This window comes from Micrasema longulum, unplaced genomic scaffold (genome assembly GCF_059751315.1).
Source record: "Micrasema longulum isolate JH-2025_06_02 unplaced genomic scaffold, ASM5975131v1 h1tg000155l, whole genome shotgun sequence".
NCBI classification, from domain to species: domain Eukaryota; kingdom Metazoa; phylum Arthropoda; class Insecta; order Trichoptera; family Brachycentridae; genus Micrasema; species Micrasema longulum.
The window spans coordinates 40,604-63,786 of record NW_028277360.1 but is presented as its reverse complement, the minus strand read 5'-3'; the positions used below and the strand labels follow the sequence as shown (position 1 = coordinate 63,786).

The following is a 23,183-nucleotide window of genomic DNA, read 5'->3' as shown; positions in this document are numbered from 1 at the left end:
AATTCCGCTTTCGTTGCATAAATACTTTTTTAAGTCGAAATAAAAATCTGAAGTTCACTTTGTTTTAATACAAAAAAGTCTCAGAAACACTATTTTTATATGCACTATTATTATCATCTTATGAATAATTATTTTACATTGGAAGTTCTTTATATATATAAATTTTCTAATTTGGTATAAAAGTTATGATGTTTTCGAAATTTCACAATCACAAAACCTTGTTTCCTGAACATATCGTTCAATTAATGCTAGTAAATATCAGTATATAACCACTTACCGACTTTTTTAGACTACCGGTTTCGAGACGTATCCGTCTCTTCATCAAGACACTCAGTATACTGAGGTATACCAACATTCAAATACTAAAATACACCTCCACCTTAACTATCACCGTAGTATATATATTTTATTTCCAAAAATACATAAATCATATGCGGATTTATAGCTATGCGAATACCACCATGTCTAAACATGCACTAAGCTTAATTAAAAAATATTTAATTTTATATTGGAGAATTGGTGGGGAGTTGAGAGGGAACATAAATAATACCGTTCAATGTTTATAGGCATGGGTCGTTCCTGAGTGTGTCGCTATAATCTGTGTCTGTCTGTAATAAATGTATGAGCAGTGTTATAAGTAAATAAAAAAATGTGACTCCCATGGTTTACCCTTTAAGGTACAGATATAAAATGATCTAATTTTTCTCGATGAAGAGTTGCAGTGCGCTAAACTAAGACAGTTCTAGCTTCTAGTGAACAGTTGTGCAGTGCGCTAAACTAAGACAGTTCTAGCTTCTAGTGAACAGTTGTGCAGTGCGCTAAACTAAGACAGTTCTAGCTTCTAGTGAACAGTTGTGCAGTGCGCTAAACTAAGACAGTTCTAGCTTCTAGTGAACAGTTGTGCAGTGCGCTAAACTAAGACAGTTCTAGTTTCTAGTGAACAGTTGTTTGAAAAATAATACTAGTCCGTCTGGATGTTAATTATCAGCCATGATTATATGATTTGGATTTTGTTTATAAACCAGTACTCTTTATATTAGAATATTTATTTTAAAATGCTGAACCGAAAGAAAGAAGAAATTATTTTAGGACGAAAATGAAGCAATGAATGTAATGTAATTTTAAACATTTTTATTTGAATTTTTGTGACCACATTGAAAGCGTTGTGGACTTGATACGAAGTCCGCTAACATATCGAAAGACTTAAGTGTGTCGCTCGATGAAGTTTTGTCTCGACAAGAGACAGTCCCCTTAACATAATTTCACACTAAGATCAAATGTTTATGAAAAAGCGCCGAAACACACTAAAAATAAAGAAATATTTCTTAAACGGTTTGTTGTGAAAATCTTTAAATCCAACCTATCCATCATCACAATGTCGCCAAGGTAAACCAGATGCCAACAATAACTCGAGCCTTAAGCACGCGTGAAATCGTCGGATCGCCCGAACCATCATTTCGTTATCCTCTGTTTAGTAAAAATAAAAATAAAATTATTTGCTAATTATTGTATGAAAGCTTCATGCAATCATTATCACAATAATATAACTTTTATAATATTAATAGAATTTAATGAGGCGAGTCAAATAAAATAAAAATAACACTTTTTTTAAAAATATTTTTTTGTGCATGTTGTGTTCGCATATAATTGATGAACAATATCTAAATAAAAAAAATGTGATTATTATACCAATGTCGTATGTATTATTTCTTGTTTGTGAACCATAGTAAATAAAATTAAAATAATCCTTTACGAGTCCAGTGTTGCACAGGACACTGCATCGGGACTCCAATTTATTTATTAACGGACATTGTCCATGTATACAATTTATAAGTTTTAAAATCAAGAATAAAAGAATAGTTAAAAACATTTAAAAAAAAGAAAAGTAGCATTGACAAACATAAGGGACATCAATACAAGATCTGGACTATTTATTTAGCGTTCGTTTAAATCGTTGTAAACTTAAACCAAAAAAGTCCAGATCTTGTCTTGAGTTAACAATACGACAAAGACGGGTCATTGAAGAATTAAGGCCATAGTTTGTTCTATGCTGATCGATAAACAATACTTCATTGTTTCTTAACCTACGAGTCGAAATATTTATTTTACTTAGCCCAGTAATGATGGAACATTTAGTATGCCGAACATATATAGAATCAATATAAGTTCTACGTTTTTGGAGACTAGAAATATTTAACATTAACTCTATATCAGCATAAAATTAATTACCTCTCTCTAGTCCAATCACAGCTTATCTAGATATTTTTTGTTACATGGAAGGTGATCAGTCTTATGCTTCAGGTACCAGCCCAAGGACTGTGAAATATGTCAATGATAAACCATATTTTTTTATATACAAATACTTGGTTTACAAAAAAATGTTTATATATTAGATAAATTAACAACATTTCCTTTTTATTTATGGATGGATAGTTTATTTCCAAAATTATAATTCCATTACCGACTACATTTTTTATGGTAATAGAAATCTCTGGATTATGTGTAGTCTTCCTAACTAGGTAAAACCTGTTTTAAGGCAGACATTTTTTTGTGTGGAGCTAAATAAACAAAAACATGACTACATACTAGTGAATTTAGTAAACAATTTCACAATATTAAATATCCTTTATAATGAACAAAATGTTGTTCTATGAAATGTAGTTTAACAAATGTTTAAATAATTTAAAACATGTATTTTACGTAGACTGCCAGGAATCGAACCCGAGACCAGGAAAAAAATAAAAATACCACTGAACTTCCTGATTATTAATAATATTTCGTAATATTTCTAGTGGGTTCAATGTTTCCGTGTGAGTTATGGGACGCTATCACAGTCTGATGTCTGATCAAACAAGATTGTGCTGTATTGTCAAATTACCTAGAAGTATAATTTCAATGAGTAAATATAAATATTTGCAAATACTCTTTATCGACAATATTGAACATTCCGTGAGTACGTAGTTTGTGAGAAATAAAATGGTTTGCAATACAAATAATCGTGCCGTATGTCATAAAAACCAAATATTATTTATTTTATGATGCAGTGGAAAAACAAAACATACTTTAACCTTTATTTTACTGTAGTAAAAAAAATCGTGCGTTACGGTGCTGTGAAAACATTATACATGCAAAAAATGAGATATTTAAAATCGGAAAAATGCAATCGATTAAATAACTTAAAGTTAAAGTCAAAATTTCTAATACTTTAAACCTAATTGCTAAAAACGTTAGCTCATGCTTCCAGCGCAACCGAAAGAATCGCTTCCGACGAAAGTAGCATAGCTACTAACTGGCGTCTGGGAGAAGTACTAGAAACTTATCTCTTGCTCCCGAGTATACCTGTATTATTATACCTATATACCTGTATTATTAGACTCTCTGATATTTTCTATATTCGTAAAGTTACAATTAATCATCGGAAACGTTCTACGATCCCTCATATATGTGAAGCATTTAACAAACATTTTAATAGCCTTGATGTATTTAATACTCCATACAATATGTAAAGAAGAGAATTAATAGGCTTGATTCAGAATAACAGAGAATAGAAGTTTTGTCTCTTTTCTTGCTCTTCATTCATAATTCATTTAATCATTAAATCAAATGCAATTTTCCACTCTTACTTTCCTTTAATCATCCTTTACTACTTCTTATCAATTTCTTTCTTTTTCTTCCCACTATCTCCTTGTTTGGTTAATATTTATCTTATTTTAATATATAGTACATTTATTATTTATAAAGTGTAAACTTTAAGCCGTCGTCGCTTTATTACAGTATTATTTAGTGAATACATATAATTGGATGGCAGGCCCTACTATGTGCACATTTTATATATTTTTTAAAAATATTAATTTAACCTGTACGTTTGTTTGTATTCGAAATAAATAAAATAAAATTATCGAGAGTGAGACGTAAATTTATTTAATGTTGGATTCACTCCAGAGTCTGGAATATTTTTTTTTGTAGTCCCGTGCAGTAATTCGCTTATATTGTCTTTAAACATATTTAAGCTGTTTGTGGTTTTCAAAGAACTGTCCAAAAATAATAATCGTTGAATAATGGTAATTTGTATGTAACCACTTACTGACATTTATGTCTACCGGTTTCGTGACACACCCGTCTCTTCTTCAGGACACTTATAATACCAACAGGCAAATCCCACAATACACGTTCATCATATCAGTTTAAGAAAATAATTGAACGATCGTGCTGATACGTAACTTGTTCTTCTAATAGCATGTGTCTTATCAACAAGTTAGTTATTTATTTTTATGCATCTACTGTGGTTTAGCAGTATAGCGGGATTTGAATGTAAGTATAAATAGTGTCCTGGCGTAGAGACGAGTAGGCGGGGAAGGTCGAGTAGGTACGTCTCGAAACCGGTAGGCAGAAATGTCGGTATGTGGGTATATACAAATGTTTACTAACATTTATTGAAATGTTTAACCACAAAGTTAAAGCTTCAAAAATTATAAATAAATACTGTCATCATATATTACAACAGAGATGAAGAACATTTTATAGAAGGGAATGTAGAAGTTAAGGCATTTACAAAACATATCACCTGTTATTAGCTGGTTTAACTGTGATGGATGTTTAAATAGCTCCTAAGGAAGTTGAATCCAGTTCATGTCTATAAAAAATTGCAAAAATCCAAAATATTGTAAAATAATCACACATTTTTTGTTTGATTTTATGTCATGAAAGGATAGATACGTATAATATATATTTATTATGTTTTTTTTTTTTTAATATGTTGCATTCCCATCGTTTTGAGGTGGTTAAGGTTTTTTTTTACTAAATTTAATTGTGGGGTAATAATTACTACAGCTAGGTTACTTTGAAAAACCGCTATTTTAAGTTACCCACTAAAACCACATATTTGTATCTTCCTCCATGAATACTAAAAAAAAAAAAAAAGACAAAGTCTTGATTCATTTAAATCAAAATATATTATGATAATTTGAATGCACAACTTGTCTATTTGTAGCATTCACGGAGGAGGATAAAATTACATGGTTTTAGTGGGTAACTCGCAAATGGAGATTTCGAAGTAACCTAGTTTAGTAATTATTCCACGAAATCAATCAGCCTAACTGTATTGCTGAATTACAGCACAGAACATCCAGGTTAAAGAAAAAACACGCATTAATATAGTGGTCTTACCGGAAATCGGACCCGATACACCTTTCCTGTGCGTAATGTAAACATCTCAGCCATTACACCACATAGGCCGCCATAAAAGGGTTTATACCTGTAGTCCTTAAAATATAGCTTGATTAGAATGACAGTTGTTAGCAAAAGTGACGACATAACTTTGTAGTGACGTCTAAGGAGTGATTTATATTGACACACGAAAAATCGTTTGTATCTGGCATATTTTTTTAATTTTTAAACAATGCTTGACATATAAATCAGCATAATTAAGAAAAGTCAGCTTTGAAACTAAAATAAACCTAATTATTAACGACGTTCTTACAAGGTTACGATATTTTGCAAAAAAGTTAGAGATGGGACAAATCGATCAATGTAAGTTGATCGAATAAAAAATAATTCATTTGTTGTTGTTCATGAGAAAAAATATTTTATGTCTTATTTTTTTGTAAATAATGGTCTAAAACACACTATAATAGGCTTGTTTTTGCGTTTTTATATCAATTTTTGGAAACAGAGTTTCATGTTTGAACGAAAGATCTAATAAAATCAATTTGGTCGGTACATGATCAGTGATCAGTAATTTCCCATCACTAGTGACATTAGTTTAGCAGCTGTCATTATCAAGCTATATTTTAAGGAATATAAGAGTTATGACACCGCCACTGAAGTCGCCCATACGGACAAAAACAATTCTATGATTATCAACCACGAAGTTAGTTACATATTACAACAATACAACGAGCTGTAAGTACTCAGGTTGAGAATTGCATGTGCAAACCGAAACCGTTCGTTACACGTTTGTTGTTGATCTAAAAACAAACCAAAAATTTGAAACGCTTTGTTGTCTGTCAAAGACCTATTTCATAAATTATTTTATAGGTATATGCATTATACTTACAATTTATCATTATTTTATTTTATTAGAAAAAATATTAAAATTCTACTTTTAAGTCGACTTTTGAAGATAAAGTTCAGAGACCTTTTTATCAACAACATATTTATTTAGGGTGTACTAATATGTACATAATCCCATATACATATCTACCAATGTAGGCAAGACCTTTTCAGGATGCAGTTACTAAAGGTGTTTTATATTTATGTAGGTACTTTCTTATGTTTCATTTCCGGTGGGGGCACATATTTAAAAAAAATCAAAACAATAGTCGCTTGTATAAATATTCTTAAATGTCAAGAAAAACCAACATTGTTTTTAGTATTTAAGATAACAGAAAAAAATGTCTGATATTATTTTTACATTAATTTAAAGCGATTAAAATGTGAGTGTTCAAATAAATTTTATATTTACCGGTTTCGAGAGGGACCTGCCTCTTTCAATGCGTAGATAAACGTATCGAGGGGTTCTAGACCCGGCGGTACAAAACGATGTACTTACATAAAAACTTGATGGTGGAGGTATCGGAACTATACCTTTGTAGTCGGGAGACTTTTATCTTCAACTATGACGTCATACTGAAGCTATGTCATTTTAGAGCGTAGATATGTGTACCGTGACGTTCGCTTCTCCTTGATTCATATCGATGTACCTACCCAAATACTTTAAGGGGGGGGGGGGTCGGTAGTATATCTTTATAATGTCTTTATAATAGGGAATTTATCTTCAACTATATCGTCAAGGTGAAGGTACGACGTCTTTATCTTCCTATCATAATCAAGGCCCTGGACGCGCGTTGTTGACTCGATGGCTACTTTAAAAAATTGAGTGGGGGTAAGTCCACCTCATTGTGTAGTGTTGGCGCGTTCACCTGCCATTTTTGAGGTCTTGGGTTCGATTACTGAAAGGACGGATATGAAATAGTGATTTTAACGGTAGGTCTACTTCTGATAAGACTGATCACCTTATCTTCCATGTAATAGAAGTAATCTAGATGCGTTACAATAGAAATGCCATTGCAATGCCCTAAACATCGCTGCTGCGGATGGAAAATGGTGATGATGATGAAATTCACATAAAATATTAAAAATTAATTCTGTTTTTTCATAGGAACAAGCAGAGAGCATAAAATGCTATTCTAATTTGTTCTAAAGCATATGCTCTGCTTCCTTTACATCAATAAATTTTGTCATTAATTTATTTTTTTGCATAAAGGTTGGCCCATTTTTATATTGCGTCTAAGTGGTACTGAACCGTAAGTGCGCAAAAGTTTAAAGGCATAAATTATTGAAGTATGGACGAATGAATAATAACGTAAGTTTTTTCAATAAAATTGAAGTTTTGCTTTATTGCGAGGGGAAGGTACTAATTTTTATATGCACCGTGTTTCAAGAGAACGATAAAAAGAATTTAATATTATTTTTCGCATAAGGAATACGAACGTTCAACTTGGTACAAAAAACGTTGCCGATTATTGTGCTGGCAATAACTAGCGTAGTGGCATTGATGACGAACATAAACACGCGACTATATAGGTATACCGTATATATAGGGACGTACAATATGTATGTATACGCTGTAATATGCGTATCTATTTAGTACCGGTAGGGGAAAGTGGGAGAATTTTAGCCTACTAATTATGACGCAATGTCAGACACTTTTCTTTTTTTATTTTAAATTAATTTTAAAACTGAAGAATTTCATAAACATTCCTTTGACTGAATATTTTTTTTTAATATTCATACTCCACATATACGTCACTCATTAACAATATTAACTTAAACACTAATATACGACTGCGTAATTCAGATATCTTCAAAGTTGAGAGCTTTTCCTCGAATACAAGAATTCCTTAAGTCAATGTAAAAAAAAACTTATTATCTAATACTAAGCAATTTTTACAAGTAACAATAATGTATTTTTTTCTACGTTTTCTTCAATGTATTTTTTGTTCATTTTCCTATTTTTTTATTAAGGGTTCTGTTACTTTAATTCTCTTCATTCAAAGTGTTTTTGTTATTGATTTTGATTTCATTGTCTTAAAAGAAGTTTCTTTAGCTTTTATACGTTATTATAACTTTTATTAGTTAATAATTTATAGCAAATTGCATGCTGTAAACAATTATAAAGAGTGCCGAGTTTAATATTCTAAAATATTTTATATGTTATCCACATTTAGTTATTTGTTATTGTTCCCAAATAAAATAAAATTAATACTCTGTTATTAATAATATTTTTGACATATTTTAAAAAGGTTGTCTGAGTCATTTTTTTAGTTAAGTCTGGTTGTTTATGGTATAGTCCCAGGTTTATTAGTCTCGATTATCCTTGTCGCGTTTTAGAATGTTGTATGCGATATTGTTAGAGTGCTTTATTAGTTTTTTTCTCAAAATAGGGAAATACAAAGTTTTCTTTTTTTACATTTTTAATGTAATAAAGGTATATGGTACAGTAACAATTTTTTTTATTTATTAGTAGCATTAAAAATATTTTTTAATTTGTAATTTTGAATTCCCGCAAAAAACATCATTCCATTGGCCACGCCCCTAATACGTCACGATTCATATTTATTTGTTTCTGACCATTCAAATTTGTTTAGAACGTTATCACAAATATTGACGTCACAATTATCTAGCCCAAACGTCGCATTTTTCTAGTGACATATTTAAAATAAAAATATTTTTGAAATTTATACATAAAATTTCTCCACAATGTCCACATCGATTTTGAAAATACAATTAATTATTCTTAATTCATTTCATATATTTTTATCGGTAAATAAAAGAAGGCTGATTGGTTCCCGCAGATTGATCGTAATTCAATATAAATTTTATCCTTAAATAATCACATTTAGTCTTAAAACGTTTTTTTTTAAATTCGAGGTAAATTGATAATTTAAAAATATATATTACTGATTACATTAAATAATAATTTATTTTATAACAGCGCACCTGTATAAACGGTAAGAAAACTTTAGTATAAATTCAATAAATTGATAAATGCAAATACACGCGGGAATCAAGGCCGAGTAATTATTTAAGATTGGGCCTTACTTATAAACCTGGTATAAAATTACGCCTAGGCGTAGTGGCGGAATATGAATGGGAATATCAATCTTGAATAAGAATGTAATTCTTGTATACCTATATATTTATATGCATAAATGTTCTGTATGTGTGTATGTCACTGAACTCCTAAACGGCTGGACCGATTTTGAAAAAAAAATGTGTGCGTGTTTGAGTGGGTCCCTGGATGGTTTAGATACACAATTGGAACCGGTAAGTGAAACGGAAAAGATTGAAATGTAACACTCAATGTCACACACCAGTAATAGCAAGGCAAGTTAATGATCGGGCAAGACAACGTATGTCTGGTCCGCTATTTATTTATATTTTCAAACGCACAGTAAAAGAACAAAAACACATCATAAACTATACTCTTGTGGAGCAGGTGATTCAATATTGGTAATTGATTGACGGGCGTACTCACCATCCCACCAGCACCATTACCCCTCATTCCCCGTTATTACACACTGTATACATAATACATGCACTCTGTACCTAGGTTAACTTACTCACACAGTTTTACAGCATAGAAACTACTTTGTTCAAATACTAATACACCACCCCCACTCCCCGCGACTGCATCTTCGCCAAAGCAAATAAACTCTTATAACTTATATGACTAAAGTTCAATATTGGATAAGAAAAAATAAGTTTATACGACATTACTTGCTTCGGGTCATAGTTTGAACCCAACGTGTGTGGTAATACTGGTAATATAAACGTGTCGCAAAGTTTGCGCTTATCGGCCGAGTAGGGTTGGCATTTACATGTGAATAAATGAAATTCAAAAATGTTATATTACTGGTACAATATTTGAGTATTTATTGTGTATGCAGACAATTGGTAGAATTCCATATTTAATTTGGTAATGTATCCAAAATAAAACAAGTTTATTGGATTATATTTCTACTTTATTTTTTATATTTAACAAACATGAGTTTGTTTGAAAATGTCCTAACAAGACGAAACGCGTCACAATATACCCTTTGTTTATTTTATATATATAAAATAAAGTAGAATTATAATCCAATAAACTTGTTTTATTTTGGATACATTACTAAATTATATTTGAGTATGTCCAAATGTTTGGGACAAATACTAGATTTCAATAAATTATTATTTACCCTGAAAATGAGCTGGTTTACCTAAACTCGTGCTAAAGGATTTAGCGATGTACGTATGTTTTTTCAAACAAAAATTGTAATTTGTAGTTTTTTCGGTTACATGGCCGTAACCGATGAAAGAAACATACGATTTTACGCAAATATTCCAATTCCAGAAAAATTAATTCGAGATGAATTTATATGGCAAATCATGTGTTAGTGTTTTGCCTTCACGATTTCATCATCTACTCAAATGCCTAAGACAAAAAATATTTTGAAATGTTAATACATAAGTAATTAAAAAATAATATGATTAAAATGTTAATCTGCAAATAAAAGTTTATTTTACAATTTGTTTAATTTAGGAAATCTCTAGAATAGTTGATTAACAAAAACAGGTAAAAAAATATTAATAGATGAAAGAATGAGTGCAAAACTAAATTTTAATTCCATTAAATAGGTATAAGAAAACGGGAAAAAATTGATAAAAATATCATAATAATTTTGGTATAAGAAATTATTAGTTTTTTTGATAAATTCTGTAATTGATACAAACATTTATTGTTAAATATTACAGCTAAAACCTATCACAAATATTAGATGGAGTTAAATATGTTTTGAATTTTTTTAAAAACTCAAAAGTAAAAAAAGGTAACTCATTAAATTCGGAAACAAAAAAAGAAAAAAAAAGAAAAAATTAAGCCATTCGATATTTGATGCAGCCCTGTTGCACATCACCTTTGATTGGTTCCGGTGCATTATATCGTCACTAAACCTTTCAAGCAGAACAAAGATGTGATTCAAAAGGGTGCAACTAGTGGTACGGAATTTGATTCAGATGGCTACTGTGGATTGAGTTTTATTTTGGTGCGGTTTCATTAAAGGCTCACCGAGTGACGTGGAATCAAAGTCTTATCAGATAAGATCTTGCATCAGCGATGTTCATAATGATACCCATAATGGCACTAGAAACTAGAAAATATCTTGGTGCTCAGGAAATTGATGGTAATAACTTTAAAGGAAGATAGGTCGGTAATAAGAATTGTCGTTCGTGATAAAGTTACAATTAAATAATAACCTTTCTATATTATTTCTACATCGACACTTCGGCCATATTGTTACGAAAGTCTCACTATCACGAAGTAGTTTATTTATTCAGATTCATCCTGTTGGTGATTCAGATAATGTTGTTCATGCTCCATTTATTTAAATCCATTTAACTATATTTTAATACCCTTAACACCCACAAATTTTACTCACACGCTAATGACGTTTTTTTGAGATGTTTACTTACTTTACTTTGCGTACATTTATTTCAAATAGTCGGGAGGAGCGAGGTTCGAACCTCAGACCACTTAATCGTGGGTCTGCAACTCTACCACGGGAACACAACCCGAAACTTTATTAAATATTATCGAAACACAATATTTTTAGCATTATATATATATATATATAATGCTAAAAAGATATATATAAAGCTAAAAAGATACATATAAATAAGAAAATATATATAAATATATTTATATACATTTGGATAATTATAAAAAAATATATATTTGCGTTCCCCACTTATTTTTTATTTGAGGTTATTTTAAGTAATGAATACCTGTCTCAAAAAAGAGGAATTAAATTAAAAGGAAATTCACTGTTTAAAATGACTTATTTAAACATGAATACTTGTTACCTACGTCATTTTAGGAAGGAAGTCGTAAGTTATAAATTAAAACTGCAAAATATTTTGTTAATGTGATCGTATTCATTACATATCGATTTTCAAGGTGAACTCAGTTTTCTAAATACAGTAAAAAATGCATTATACGAGTTCTTGGCTGTTTATGAAAATAATAATGTACTGAATATTAGATGTTGAAAGAAAAAGGCACCAGTTATTATTTAAAAACAAATAGTAAAAATGACAAAAATATCTTCATAGGGTTTTTTTTATTTAAACCCTTTAATCTTATTATTTTTTGGGTGTAATGTACGAGATATTCCTAGTAATTTTCTGTAAAGAAAACAGTTGTTTATATTTTATTATTTATTAGTTTTTACCGATTGAGTTTTGTGAAAATGAGCTAGGTTAGAGAGTTAACAAAAAAAAAACAGAACATTGTTTATTCTGAACTTACTTAAAAAATACCTAATTGTATGAACCTATGAGACTGATAATCAACATTGTTGGAATAAAAGTATAAGGGTAAATTTTGAGTGTTTTTAATGACATTAATTTCTTTTTCTTGTTACATTGAACAGAGGATAAGCATTTAAATCTAGCTAGTACAATAACTTTAAAAAACATTTGGCGTATTTTAGGTACATCAAAGGCTTAAAAGAATTCTATGAATACATGGAAAATAGAAACTTGTCAGTTTTACTATCTATGGCGGAAAGCGGCACAGGTGCTCGAGTTAAGCCGAAACAATACCAAGTCACTAATCGACTAATATAATTTTTGGCAACAATGACGAGTTTCCGCATACTTGTAGTTTAGGAAACTGGTTCGCGTTGAAAGCCCGACGGACGTTAACGTTTGTAGTTTCCCCATTTAACAAACGCTTTTAAAGTTTACAAGTTTAGAGTGAAGGCACCCAATAACGACGCATTTTGTCGCCAACAATGCAAACGACCCAACCCAGTCTCGCAACTTTACAAGAGACTGAGGAAAATAATTCCATAAAATCTAATATTCTATAAAAAAACGACAAGGAATTAAATAAATGAAGGATAGTCAATATGTAAAGCAATTGATGATACTTAAAAGTGCTCAAACCGTTGAAAAAATACCTAAATATTCGCACAAAAAGCAGAGAAAATCTAGCCACCTCAGAATATTGTTTATTGTGAAAAAGTAATAAATTAAATAATGTTGTAAAATATTTATTTACACACTGTGGTGTAGAGATAAAAATACAGTACGCGTTCGATATAAGTCTAGGCATTTACAGGGATTATGACCTGTCATTGGCTGGTTTAAGTGGCCATTTTACACACTGTGTAACATTCAGAATTCTGCCTATGTTTTAAAATCCACATTTCCTAAACTCTAAAAAAACCCAGCTGAAACTTTTACTTCACAAAAGCCAACAGATGGAAGAGTTGAGGAAATGTGGATGTTTAAACAAAGGTAGAATGTTACTAAATGTTTAAAATGAAACCAGCCAATGACAGGATATAAGCCCTGTAAATGCCTAGACTTCCATATTCCTTTCTTAAAAATGTTCCCCCTCTGTTGCAATAAATTTATATCCAAATACTTCCTACGGAGGAAATCCAGCCAGTCATCAATGAAAAAAATACATTTTTATAAAAAATACGACAAAAATACAAAATACATGTGAGAGAAATATCAAAATTATACATTATACAATAATATTTATGCCTACATAATTTGTACGTACGTAAGAGGTTTTATAATATGTAGATACGTTTTGTGAAAAGCACCTAAACTATCGTCAAAATTTACCTTTTAATAACCATGAAGAATCTGCAGTACATCACAAAATCGATACCCTGCAATCTAAAAAAACCATTACTGATACCGACTTCAATTACAAAATAGTTAATAACAACTTAGATTGCCCACAACTGATTGAGAAAATTAAAACTCGTATCCTTCAACGGACAACTCGGCTGCAACAATTGTTTTAATGTGGTATTTCAAGCACAAATAACAATAAGATTGCATCTTTTTCCAGAATCCTAAATTATTATAACAACTTTTTTTCTGAAATCGATATAAATATACCCTCACTAAACAACTATAAATACAATGCTAGTACCTTAATTGCAAATAACAATTATAATTCAATCTTACTATACCTATTTAAAAAGGTTTTACATGCTTTATTTTTTTGTATACTTTCATATTATATGAGATTATATTATATTTATTTTCTTTGAAAGAAGAAAGGAAGGAAGGCTGATCTGGGGTAACTCCGTATGCATCCACTGACAAAAGGATTAAAAAAAACTTAATCAACAAAAAAAAGTTCTTTTCATGTTTTTATTTTATTATTATTGTTACATTTTATTTTTTTATAAGTGGAATAATACGAAGTGGCTTTTAACGGGAACGCTTTTTTTCTTATCTTTTTGTTTGCATTGTATTTTCTTATATTTAAAAAACTGTAATTGGCCGATAATTTTGATTTATTCGTAAATATTGTATTTTTTTGTCACAATGGCTGTTATTTTCTTTTAATAAATAAATAAACATATTCTTTTCAAGGTAAAACTACATAACATACCTACATCAATTTTTGTGATTCAACTCCACGAATTCGCGTAACGAAGGTAAAGCTGATAAGACAAATATAAATTATTAAAATGCTGCCGTGTAGGAAATATATTGAAATGCATTTTATGCATTGTTATTACGGAGAAATGTTTTTGAGAATCATGCAGTTTCTGAAATATGATCGTGGGATTCAATTAAAAATAAAAATAGACTCACCATTTCTGTTTTCGCTATCAGCGGGTTTCATTTGTATTGGGTGATGCATCTGAAAAAATAAAATAAAATAAAAACCAATTCAAGGATAGCAATATATATCAAATGGAAATAAATAAACCTTCATTCCAAATATTATGTGTGTATTTAAGTAAATAACTCAAATGTTTCTCATTTATGACCATTTATCTGTCAGAATATTATGATTAAAAAAATTGACACAGAAATAACAGTGTCAGAATTTTCTGACATTATTGGCATTAACGGCTATTTTTTTATTTATACATATTAACTTATATGAACGCTGAATACATGCAGAACAATTGCGATACAAAAATATTAGTAAGCACACATAATTAAAAGAAATTTTGAAAATGTTTATTTTCTATTAAAAAAAATAAAAATAATTGAGGCCCTGGATCATATTTGCTCCATGGATGGTAAGATGGTCAGAGTTACGATGCACGTGCGTCCAGGAAAAATGAAATATTGCGATGTACAACAACCATTAAAACAAAACATTTCACTTCCACCCTTCCAGGAATCGAACCCAGGACCTCGAGCATGATGGGCAAGCGCGCCAAATAGTAAATTACGGAAGACTCATCTCCACTAGATTTACAAAATACTGTTACGAGAAAATGCTGTCTGACTTTTCTTCATATAAACATATTCCCGTATTTTTTCACTGGATTATGGCACCGTAGCAATGATTTACACAATATAAATGTTGACCGTTAGCGTGTCTCTATCGTTTTGTATCTGTGATAAATTGTCGATTATGGTAACTAAGACCATCTAAAAAAGCGCTCTTTGGTAAGGTTAAAAAATATCGACAAAGAAAATTTTATTCTCATAATCTTTTTTAAAAGAAATAAACAAATCGTTTATTTTGTCAGTGTGTCGTATTTAAAAAAAAAGTTATTTTGTCAAATTCCCCTTATTATTATATTTCACTGGATTCTACTGTTTTTCTATCAGGTTTTGCCTTGCTGGACTTTTTTCCATATATTTTTTCAATTCCATACACTTCGATACTTTGATTTTAATTGGTTCCATTATTTTTTTAAGATTTTCAAATTTTTCAATATTATTTCATCTTATATAAGATTTAAAAAATTTAAATCATCTCTCCATATTACTAAGACTAAATTTGCTGTATTATGTAAAAAAAAAAATAATGCTGCCTACCGCAGAACAGGTATTTACAAAACCTAGTGAGGATTAGACAGTAGAAACCTAGTATGTTTGGTTAAATTTTATTTTAAATAATAAAGAACTTAAGTGTTTTTTATTATTTTAATTTTAATGTATCGTATTATAAGCGCTATGATTTTTTTTATTTCTGAAATAAATCCACGTGCGACGTCAGAAGTTTTTCTCTGTCAGTTCTTCAGATTAATTTGTTTATGATAAGCAAACCGGATATCCTTCACAGCTCTCATATCATTGGTTGGTATATATGAACCAGTGACGTCGTTTAAAATAGTGCGTTTTTATTAAAATAATTTTTATAATTTCTTTCGTACTTTTTCAAGAAACCTTGCTTTACATTTTAATGGTCTAAATTTTACTTCAGGCAAATTTTTTTTTTTATCCAATTTCCCGTAGGGCTAAAGGTCCTCGTTGTATGACACCTAATTTGACATAATTTTACCATTTTTAACTGTTTTGCAAACAAAACATGTATTATTTTTTTATTTATTACTTAGTCCTCAAAACAATATTTAAAAAAAAAAAAAATATTTCCTTTTATTTAGGAAACATACAGCACAGTTACAAAGTTTAATATTTTACACAATTAGACTTAATTCTAATGACCAGTGAAGTTTCCATATTATAAAGCAATGATATGTAAGGTTAATTATGAAAGTATAAAAAAGAGAAGGAAAAAGAAAAACATAAAAGAAAGTTGTTTAAAAATTAAAATTTAAGTGAAATAAAGATATTTTAAAGTTTGTAGTTTGTAGTGACTTCTAGCTAATCAAAAAAAAGACTGGTCAAAAGAAGAGATTGGTCAAACATTTGTCCTAAAAAAACATATTAAAAAACATATTTAAAAAAATATAATCGGGTTGTGGTACTGTGGCTAGTGTCTCGGACTCATAAACCAATGGTCCGTGGTTCAAATCCCACTCGACCCCAACTTGATTCCATTTTCTAATAGTGAATTATTTACAACTAGTTGAAAACGGCCCTCAAAATTAAATATTTGGGTAAAGCATAAGAACGCAAATGTTTCTTTTATAAAAAAAAATGTAAATGTATTTATTAAAAGATACACACATCCGTTTAAATAAAAGGAAACCTAAATAATATTTACTATAACAAAGGCCGATTTCCAGCACTCAACTTAACTGAGATTTGGGGTACGGAAAACGGGATAATGAAAAGTCGATTTTACTTGGGCATGTGAGAGAGTGACAGAAAAATGTTCAAATACCTATTCATCTCAATTCTCTTTCACCGCATATCCTCTTAAGCATTTAGCCATCCGCTTACGGTCTTTTGTAATGACATTCTTTTGTCAAGAGATGGTCTCGTGGTCGAGTTATCATTTTAGAATCGCGTTATGTGGCGTGTAAAATTAGGTAGTTATTATGCACAATACTTAAAACTTTAGACAGGAATGGATGCGTTGTTACATTTTGTTTACTATAGAAAATAATTATAATATGTCCAAATGTTATTCAACTCTCTAGGGAGTTAAAATTTCTATAAGCATAAAAAAGGATAGTTCATGAAGCCTACCACAAACTCTGAATTCGGGCAAAGAAAATTTAGGTTTCTGGGCCCCAAAATATTCAATATGTTACCCGAACGTTACAAAACCATGACCCAAATTCAATTAAATTAATTTGTAATAAAATGGTTAAGGTAGTGAAAAATCGGAAAACTTACAAAAAATATTCTAAAATAGTAAATGGTATATACTCGTATATTGTATACCTTTATAATAAATTACCTAGTAAGTAGTCATGTTATTGTTTAATTTTGCATAAAACTGTCTGCCTTAAAACAGGTTGTCCCTAGTTAGGCAGACTAGACATAACCCAGAAAAATACATTACCAAAGTATGTATGTGGCAGATAAAGAAATTGTCATTTTTGTTAATAAACCATTTTTATTATTATTATCAATTAGTTTTTTTTTCCTTTGTCCACCTCGTGGTCAAATGGTTGGCGCGTTTCCCACCACGAAAGACGTCTCGTTATATGTCTTCCCGCAAAAGGCACCACTTGGTTACTTTAGAAGATCGCCGTCTACTATTAGACATGGCTAGACCTTGATAGTCCGGCTCTTATGTCGGAGTTATCATTAAATGTCCCTGGCTACCGCACCCGTCACACGTCGAGCTCTCTATTTCATGTGCCAGCAGTTCGTACGAACTATGCCCAGAACTCTCCACTTATACGTTTTACTCGTGAATATAATTTGAACTTTCCCCTTATTGATCCATTTGATTTTTAAAAAATAAAATTTAAAATGCGCGTCTTAAAACATACTTTTTTTGTCTTAAACTTAGTTTCAATAATAAAGTCCTATTTTATCTTATTTTATTTTATATTCTCTTTATTAATATTTTATATATATTTATGTTTTCGACACTTGTGCAATAATATTTACACACATTTTCACCCTCATTCCAATATACCTCCCACTCACCCACCCTCTCACACACTTACACTCACACAAACACACTAGTATGTATTGTACGTGTATTTAATGTATTTCTGTGGATATCTGTCATTGGTTTTATTCTCTGTATATTTTATTTGTTATATATTTTTTAAATGTTTTACTGTTGATATCCCCAATAAATAAAATAAAAAAAACAGAATAAAACAACAAATTCTTTTTTTGTCATAAATGACGAAATGCTTTTTAAGTAGAAATAAAAGTCCACTTTGTTTTGCTGCAAAAAACATTAGAAGCACCAGATACGCTATTTTAATACGAGCTACTATTATGAAAAAAATGATTATTTTACCGTAAAAGGTTTTTATAGATTGAAATTATCCCACTTGATTAAAAAAGTATGATGTTTTGGAAATCACAGTCACAAAATCTTGTTTCCTAAACATTTCGTTCAATCTAACTCGCGTAGATTATTCTTTGAAGTACAGATATGTAATAATTGAGCATTTCTATCATTCTTTCATCAGTTATTTCATATTATATTATACAAAGATGCAGCTGATTTGCAAAAATCAACATATGAAATTGAAAAAACGTGAACGTTAAAACATGAGCATAGGTGTAAATCGATCACTTGAATCTGCCAATTAAATGTCATAAACCCGTAAATGCTTAGATTTCCGTATGCCCTTCTCAAAATGGGTCTCCATGTGGGTTACAATATAAATCAATCTTGATAAACTCCGTAGAGGGGTAAATTTTGTTTTTATATACAAACATTTGGACACACTTAAAGTATTATAAATTTTCGATTTTTCCCGGATTAAATAAACGTTATGTTTAAAATACGCCTCTGAAGCGAATAACGTTTACAAATTTACTTACTAAATATTCATGAAAACATTGATATATTTACGTTTGTATTATTATTTTAATATATGCAAATACTGAACTAACGGACTGGTCATAGAGAAGCGAAAAATGGTATTCCGTATTTTAAAAATAACAATAGTGTAAAACAAAAATAATAAATTAATTTGGGCAACTGCAACCAAAGCAACAAATAACGTTGCACAGGATCTTAAAATAAAATTTCCTCTTGAGATTTCTTTCTGTAGCAACGAGTATTTAAAGACAAACAGGTCGCGTACTCCTGATCAGGAAGTCCGAGGTTCGAGTTCTGCCCGACTGCAACTTGTCTCCTACTTTTAACTCGGTAATTTACCACTAAAATAAAGTGGGTCCAAAATTGAGATATTCAAGTAAATTGTAAAATGAAAATAAAAACACAAATATGTTAAAAAAATCAAACAAAAAATGTGAGAAATGGGCTTAAATTCTCATCGATTTCATGTCATCTTAGAATACCCTTTACACTTGTTGATGTTTTGCTATATAAGGCTACAAAAATAGTTTTTTTACGTTATATATGACAACTTACAAGGAGGTATTATAACCATGGAATAGGCTAAAATGAGAACAAAAAGAAAATATGGATTGTACAAAAAAAGACCGACCTTTTCAGGAATACAACCCAAAACGTATTTACCACTACACAGAGCATATAGTCGTTTTATAAATAAATTAAGCAAGATCAATAAAAAATGCATTTTTAATTTTGAAATTTTATTTAGCCTGATAATGCATTTTTAAATTTGAAAATTTATTTAGCCTATAATTTTCAGAAACTAAAATCTTGTGGCTTGTTGGTGGAGATTTTTGTGGATAACAACTAAATAATAATGTGACCTGCATAAATTTAAAAACAATGAATTTGCAAATATAACACCCTTAGTTAGGTACCATTGTGATGTTTATGTCTTTATACTTTGAACACCGAATTATAGTTATTTGACAGCCAAACACATTTTATATTTGACTGATTGGGAATAAATCACATAAAAAAATTAATGGCAAGTTTTGATTCATAATTTATTTATTTTCACTGATATAAAATACATATAGAAACATGTATATATTATGCAAAAACCGTTTTTAAAACATACTCGTACATAGGTACGTCGGAAGTGAATACAGCGAATTACACGAAAAATAGTAAATTAGGCATCAAAAACTTATAATACGTATTTAAAAATATTTCAATTTAAATATGGCCATTAATTTACTAACGAATTATTTTTCTTTTATTTGTATTTGTTTTTTGCACCATAATAGCCCATGAGACCCAATTATAGAAACGAATCACAAAACAATGAACGGCTTAATCTATATCATACCCCCTTGAGAAATTTTGCAAAAAATAATTGTAATACTATTAAAAGTTTATATTTGTTCTTAAGATGTTATGAACTAACTTAATAAAACGTAAATAAATAAATATTTTTTCCTAAATAATAAAAAAAAAAAAAACATAAATGTATAAGAATCTTTTTCTTTATAAAGCTTTAAAGGACAACAATTTAACCCTAAATATAAATGATTTTACGAATCAATTTATAAATTTAATTGAAAACTATTTAAGGATTGTTAAATTAACATTTTCTAGTTGTTATTACTTTAAAAAGGCTGACATGCGGGGAAAATGGAATGAGGTTTAAGCGAGAAGGTAGCTATCTCAGCCCCCAACTATGCAATACAATAACGCTGAAGCAATAGTTAAATTCGTGAATTATGCATTGTTCATACGGATACATGGCAAGTGAAAGACAGCTTATTTAATTAATAGCATAAAGCTTTGTACTCAACAGTATAACTTGTGTAAGTATACTCGAGAGAACGTATATTCATGTTTAAATTAATGTAGATAAGTAAAACACACAAATATCCACGATATTTTGGCATATTTATGATGGATTTGTGGAGAACTAGTGTAGAAGCTACCTACAATATACAAGTACTATCTGCCCAGACGTTTAAGTTAAAAATAAAATACTTTTTTTATTGTATTAAATTAGGTATTGAATATTATTTTACATTTAATTATCAATTAGATTATTTGCAAACAAGTTTGAGTATTTGAATATTTATATTGATTTAAACAAATTAACTAAAAACTTAATACAGTGTATGAAGTTAAAATAGTTTATTAGTAAGATCACAGGTCATGAATGGAACGATTTTGAATGCTAAGCTTTTCTAAAAGCGATAGGAAAAAATTAAGCAAAATTTCTAGGTACCTATAAAATAATCTCAAAGGTTTTGGAGTAATTTATTTTATTTACAGTGAAATAAAAACGGTACATCCGCATAACTTAAAACCTTGAAAATTCTTGACTTATTTGTGAGTTTCCTGATCGTATGCAAAGCCGCGGTTAGAAAAAACAGGTAGGTAAGAGATAATCCATTTTCATCATATGCACATGCAACCATGCGCTTTTTTCCCATTTGTTTTCCATAGGGTTGCGAAATACATTTTCGCTTGTACTCTCGCACAAATCAAGTGCGATTTTTGTTCGCGGGCATTGTTTTAGACACATGTCGATCGATTGATGGACGCGCGCCATTGCATTGCCGGGATCCATTGTCCGCGGAGGCTATTTCCGTCCGGCGACGGCTTGCGCATCCATCAGCGGCCGCCCGCCGCGGATTCTCAAGCACACTAAACAACACGATTCATCTCCAATAGCGTTTGCTCATTTTGAAAACGAGGTATTACGAAAAAAGAGAGAACTAAAAACGATGTTTTTTAAATGACGATGAATTGGTAAAAAACGATTTGTTTAGCATACGACGAATTCAGAAAACGAGGTACTACACTGTCAAATAAGTACCCGGAAATTTGAAATAAAACACAAACAACTTTTCAATCATCTAAATTTATTATATCCCCTTCAAAATAGGCCCCTTCTGAGGCAATACACTTCTTCCAACGAACAATCCAATCATCGAAACACTTTTTAAAGCTATATTCCGGGATGGCCTTCAGTTCTCGTTGCGAATTAGTTTTGATGTCTTCAATGCTCTCAAAACGGGTTCCACGAAGTGGTAATTTGAGTTTTGGAAACAGGAAAAAGTCACACGGGGCCATATCTGGAGAGTACGGTGGTTGTTCGATGATATTTGTTGAATTTTTGTTCAAAAACTCGTTCACAATGATCGCTTTGTGCGCTGGTGCATTATCGTGGTGCAAAATCCAACTGTTGTTCCGCCACAAATCTGGTCTTTTGCGACGAACATTCTCTCTCAAACGCCTCATAACGCCAAGATAATATTCTTTATTGACGGTTTGGCCCTCCGGTAAAAATTCCGAATAAACAACACCACGAATATCGAAGAAAACGGTCAGCATCACCTTGATTTTCGATTTGCTTCGGCGCGGTTTTTTCGGTTTCGGCTCATTTTTGGTGCGCCATTCTGATGATTGTTGACTTGTTTGCATGTCGTACTCGAAAACCCATGTCTCGTCACCAGTTATGATGCGTTTGATGAACGTTGGATCGGAATTTACGCGTTTAAGCATGTCTTCAGCCACCTTACTGCGATTCACTTTTTGAAGAAAATTCAGATCTTTTGGCACCAATCGCGCTGCGACTTTCCGCATACCCAAAACATCAACCAAAATATGACGAGTGGTCTCATGAGACATGTTCATTTCTTGGGCTATCCCTCGCAAACTATAATGACGATTTTTGAGCACCATTTCCTTTATTTTGTCGACGTTTTCTTCAGTTGAAGAGGTCGAAGGCCGTCCTGAACGTGGCAAATCGTTCACTTCTTCTCGCCCCTCTTTGAACGATTTATACCAATTGTAAACTTGAGTTTTCGACATGGTTGAATCACCAAATGTTTTTTTCAACATTTCCAACGTTTTGGCACAAGAAATTTCGTTTGAAACACAAAATTTCACACAAACTCTTTGTTCGATATTTTTATCCATAGTAAAAATCGCAACGCACACAAAAGGTTGACTTGTTCCT

At 30.6% G+C, this 23,183-nt stretch overlaps 1 protein-coding gene across 2 annotated transcripts in view; it reads right to left on the bottom strand.

Annotated features, from left to right (window-relative positions):
* The window catches only part of LOC148284094 (CUGBP Elav-like family member 1), a 120,658-nt gene that overhangs the window by 73,362 nt on the left and 24,113 nt on the right, over positions 1-23,183 (bottom strand). For both annotated transcript variants that reach the window (XM_088242681.1, XM_088242684.1), the window contains exon 2: positions 14,671-14,719. In XM_088242681.1, coding sequence (XP_088098807.1) covers positions 14,671-14,719 — 49 coding nt within the window. The remainder of the gene's footprint in view (positions 1-14,670; positions 14,720-23,183) is intronic.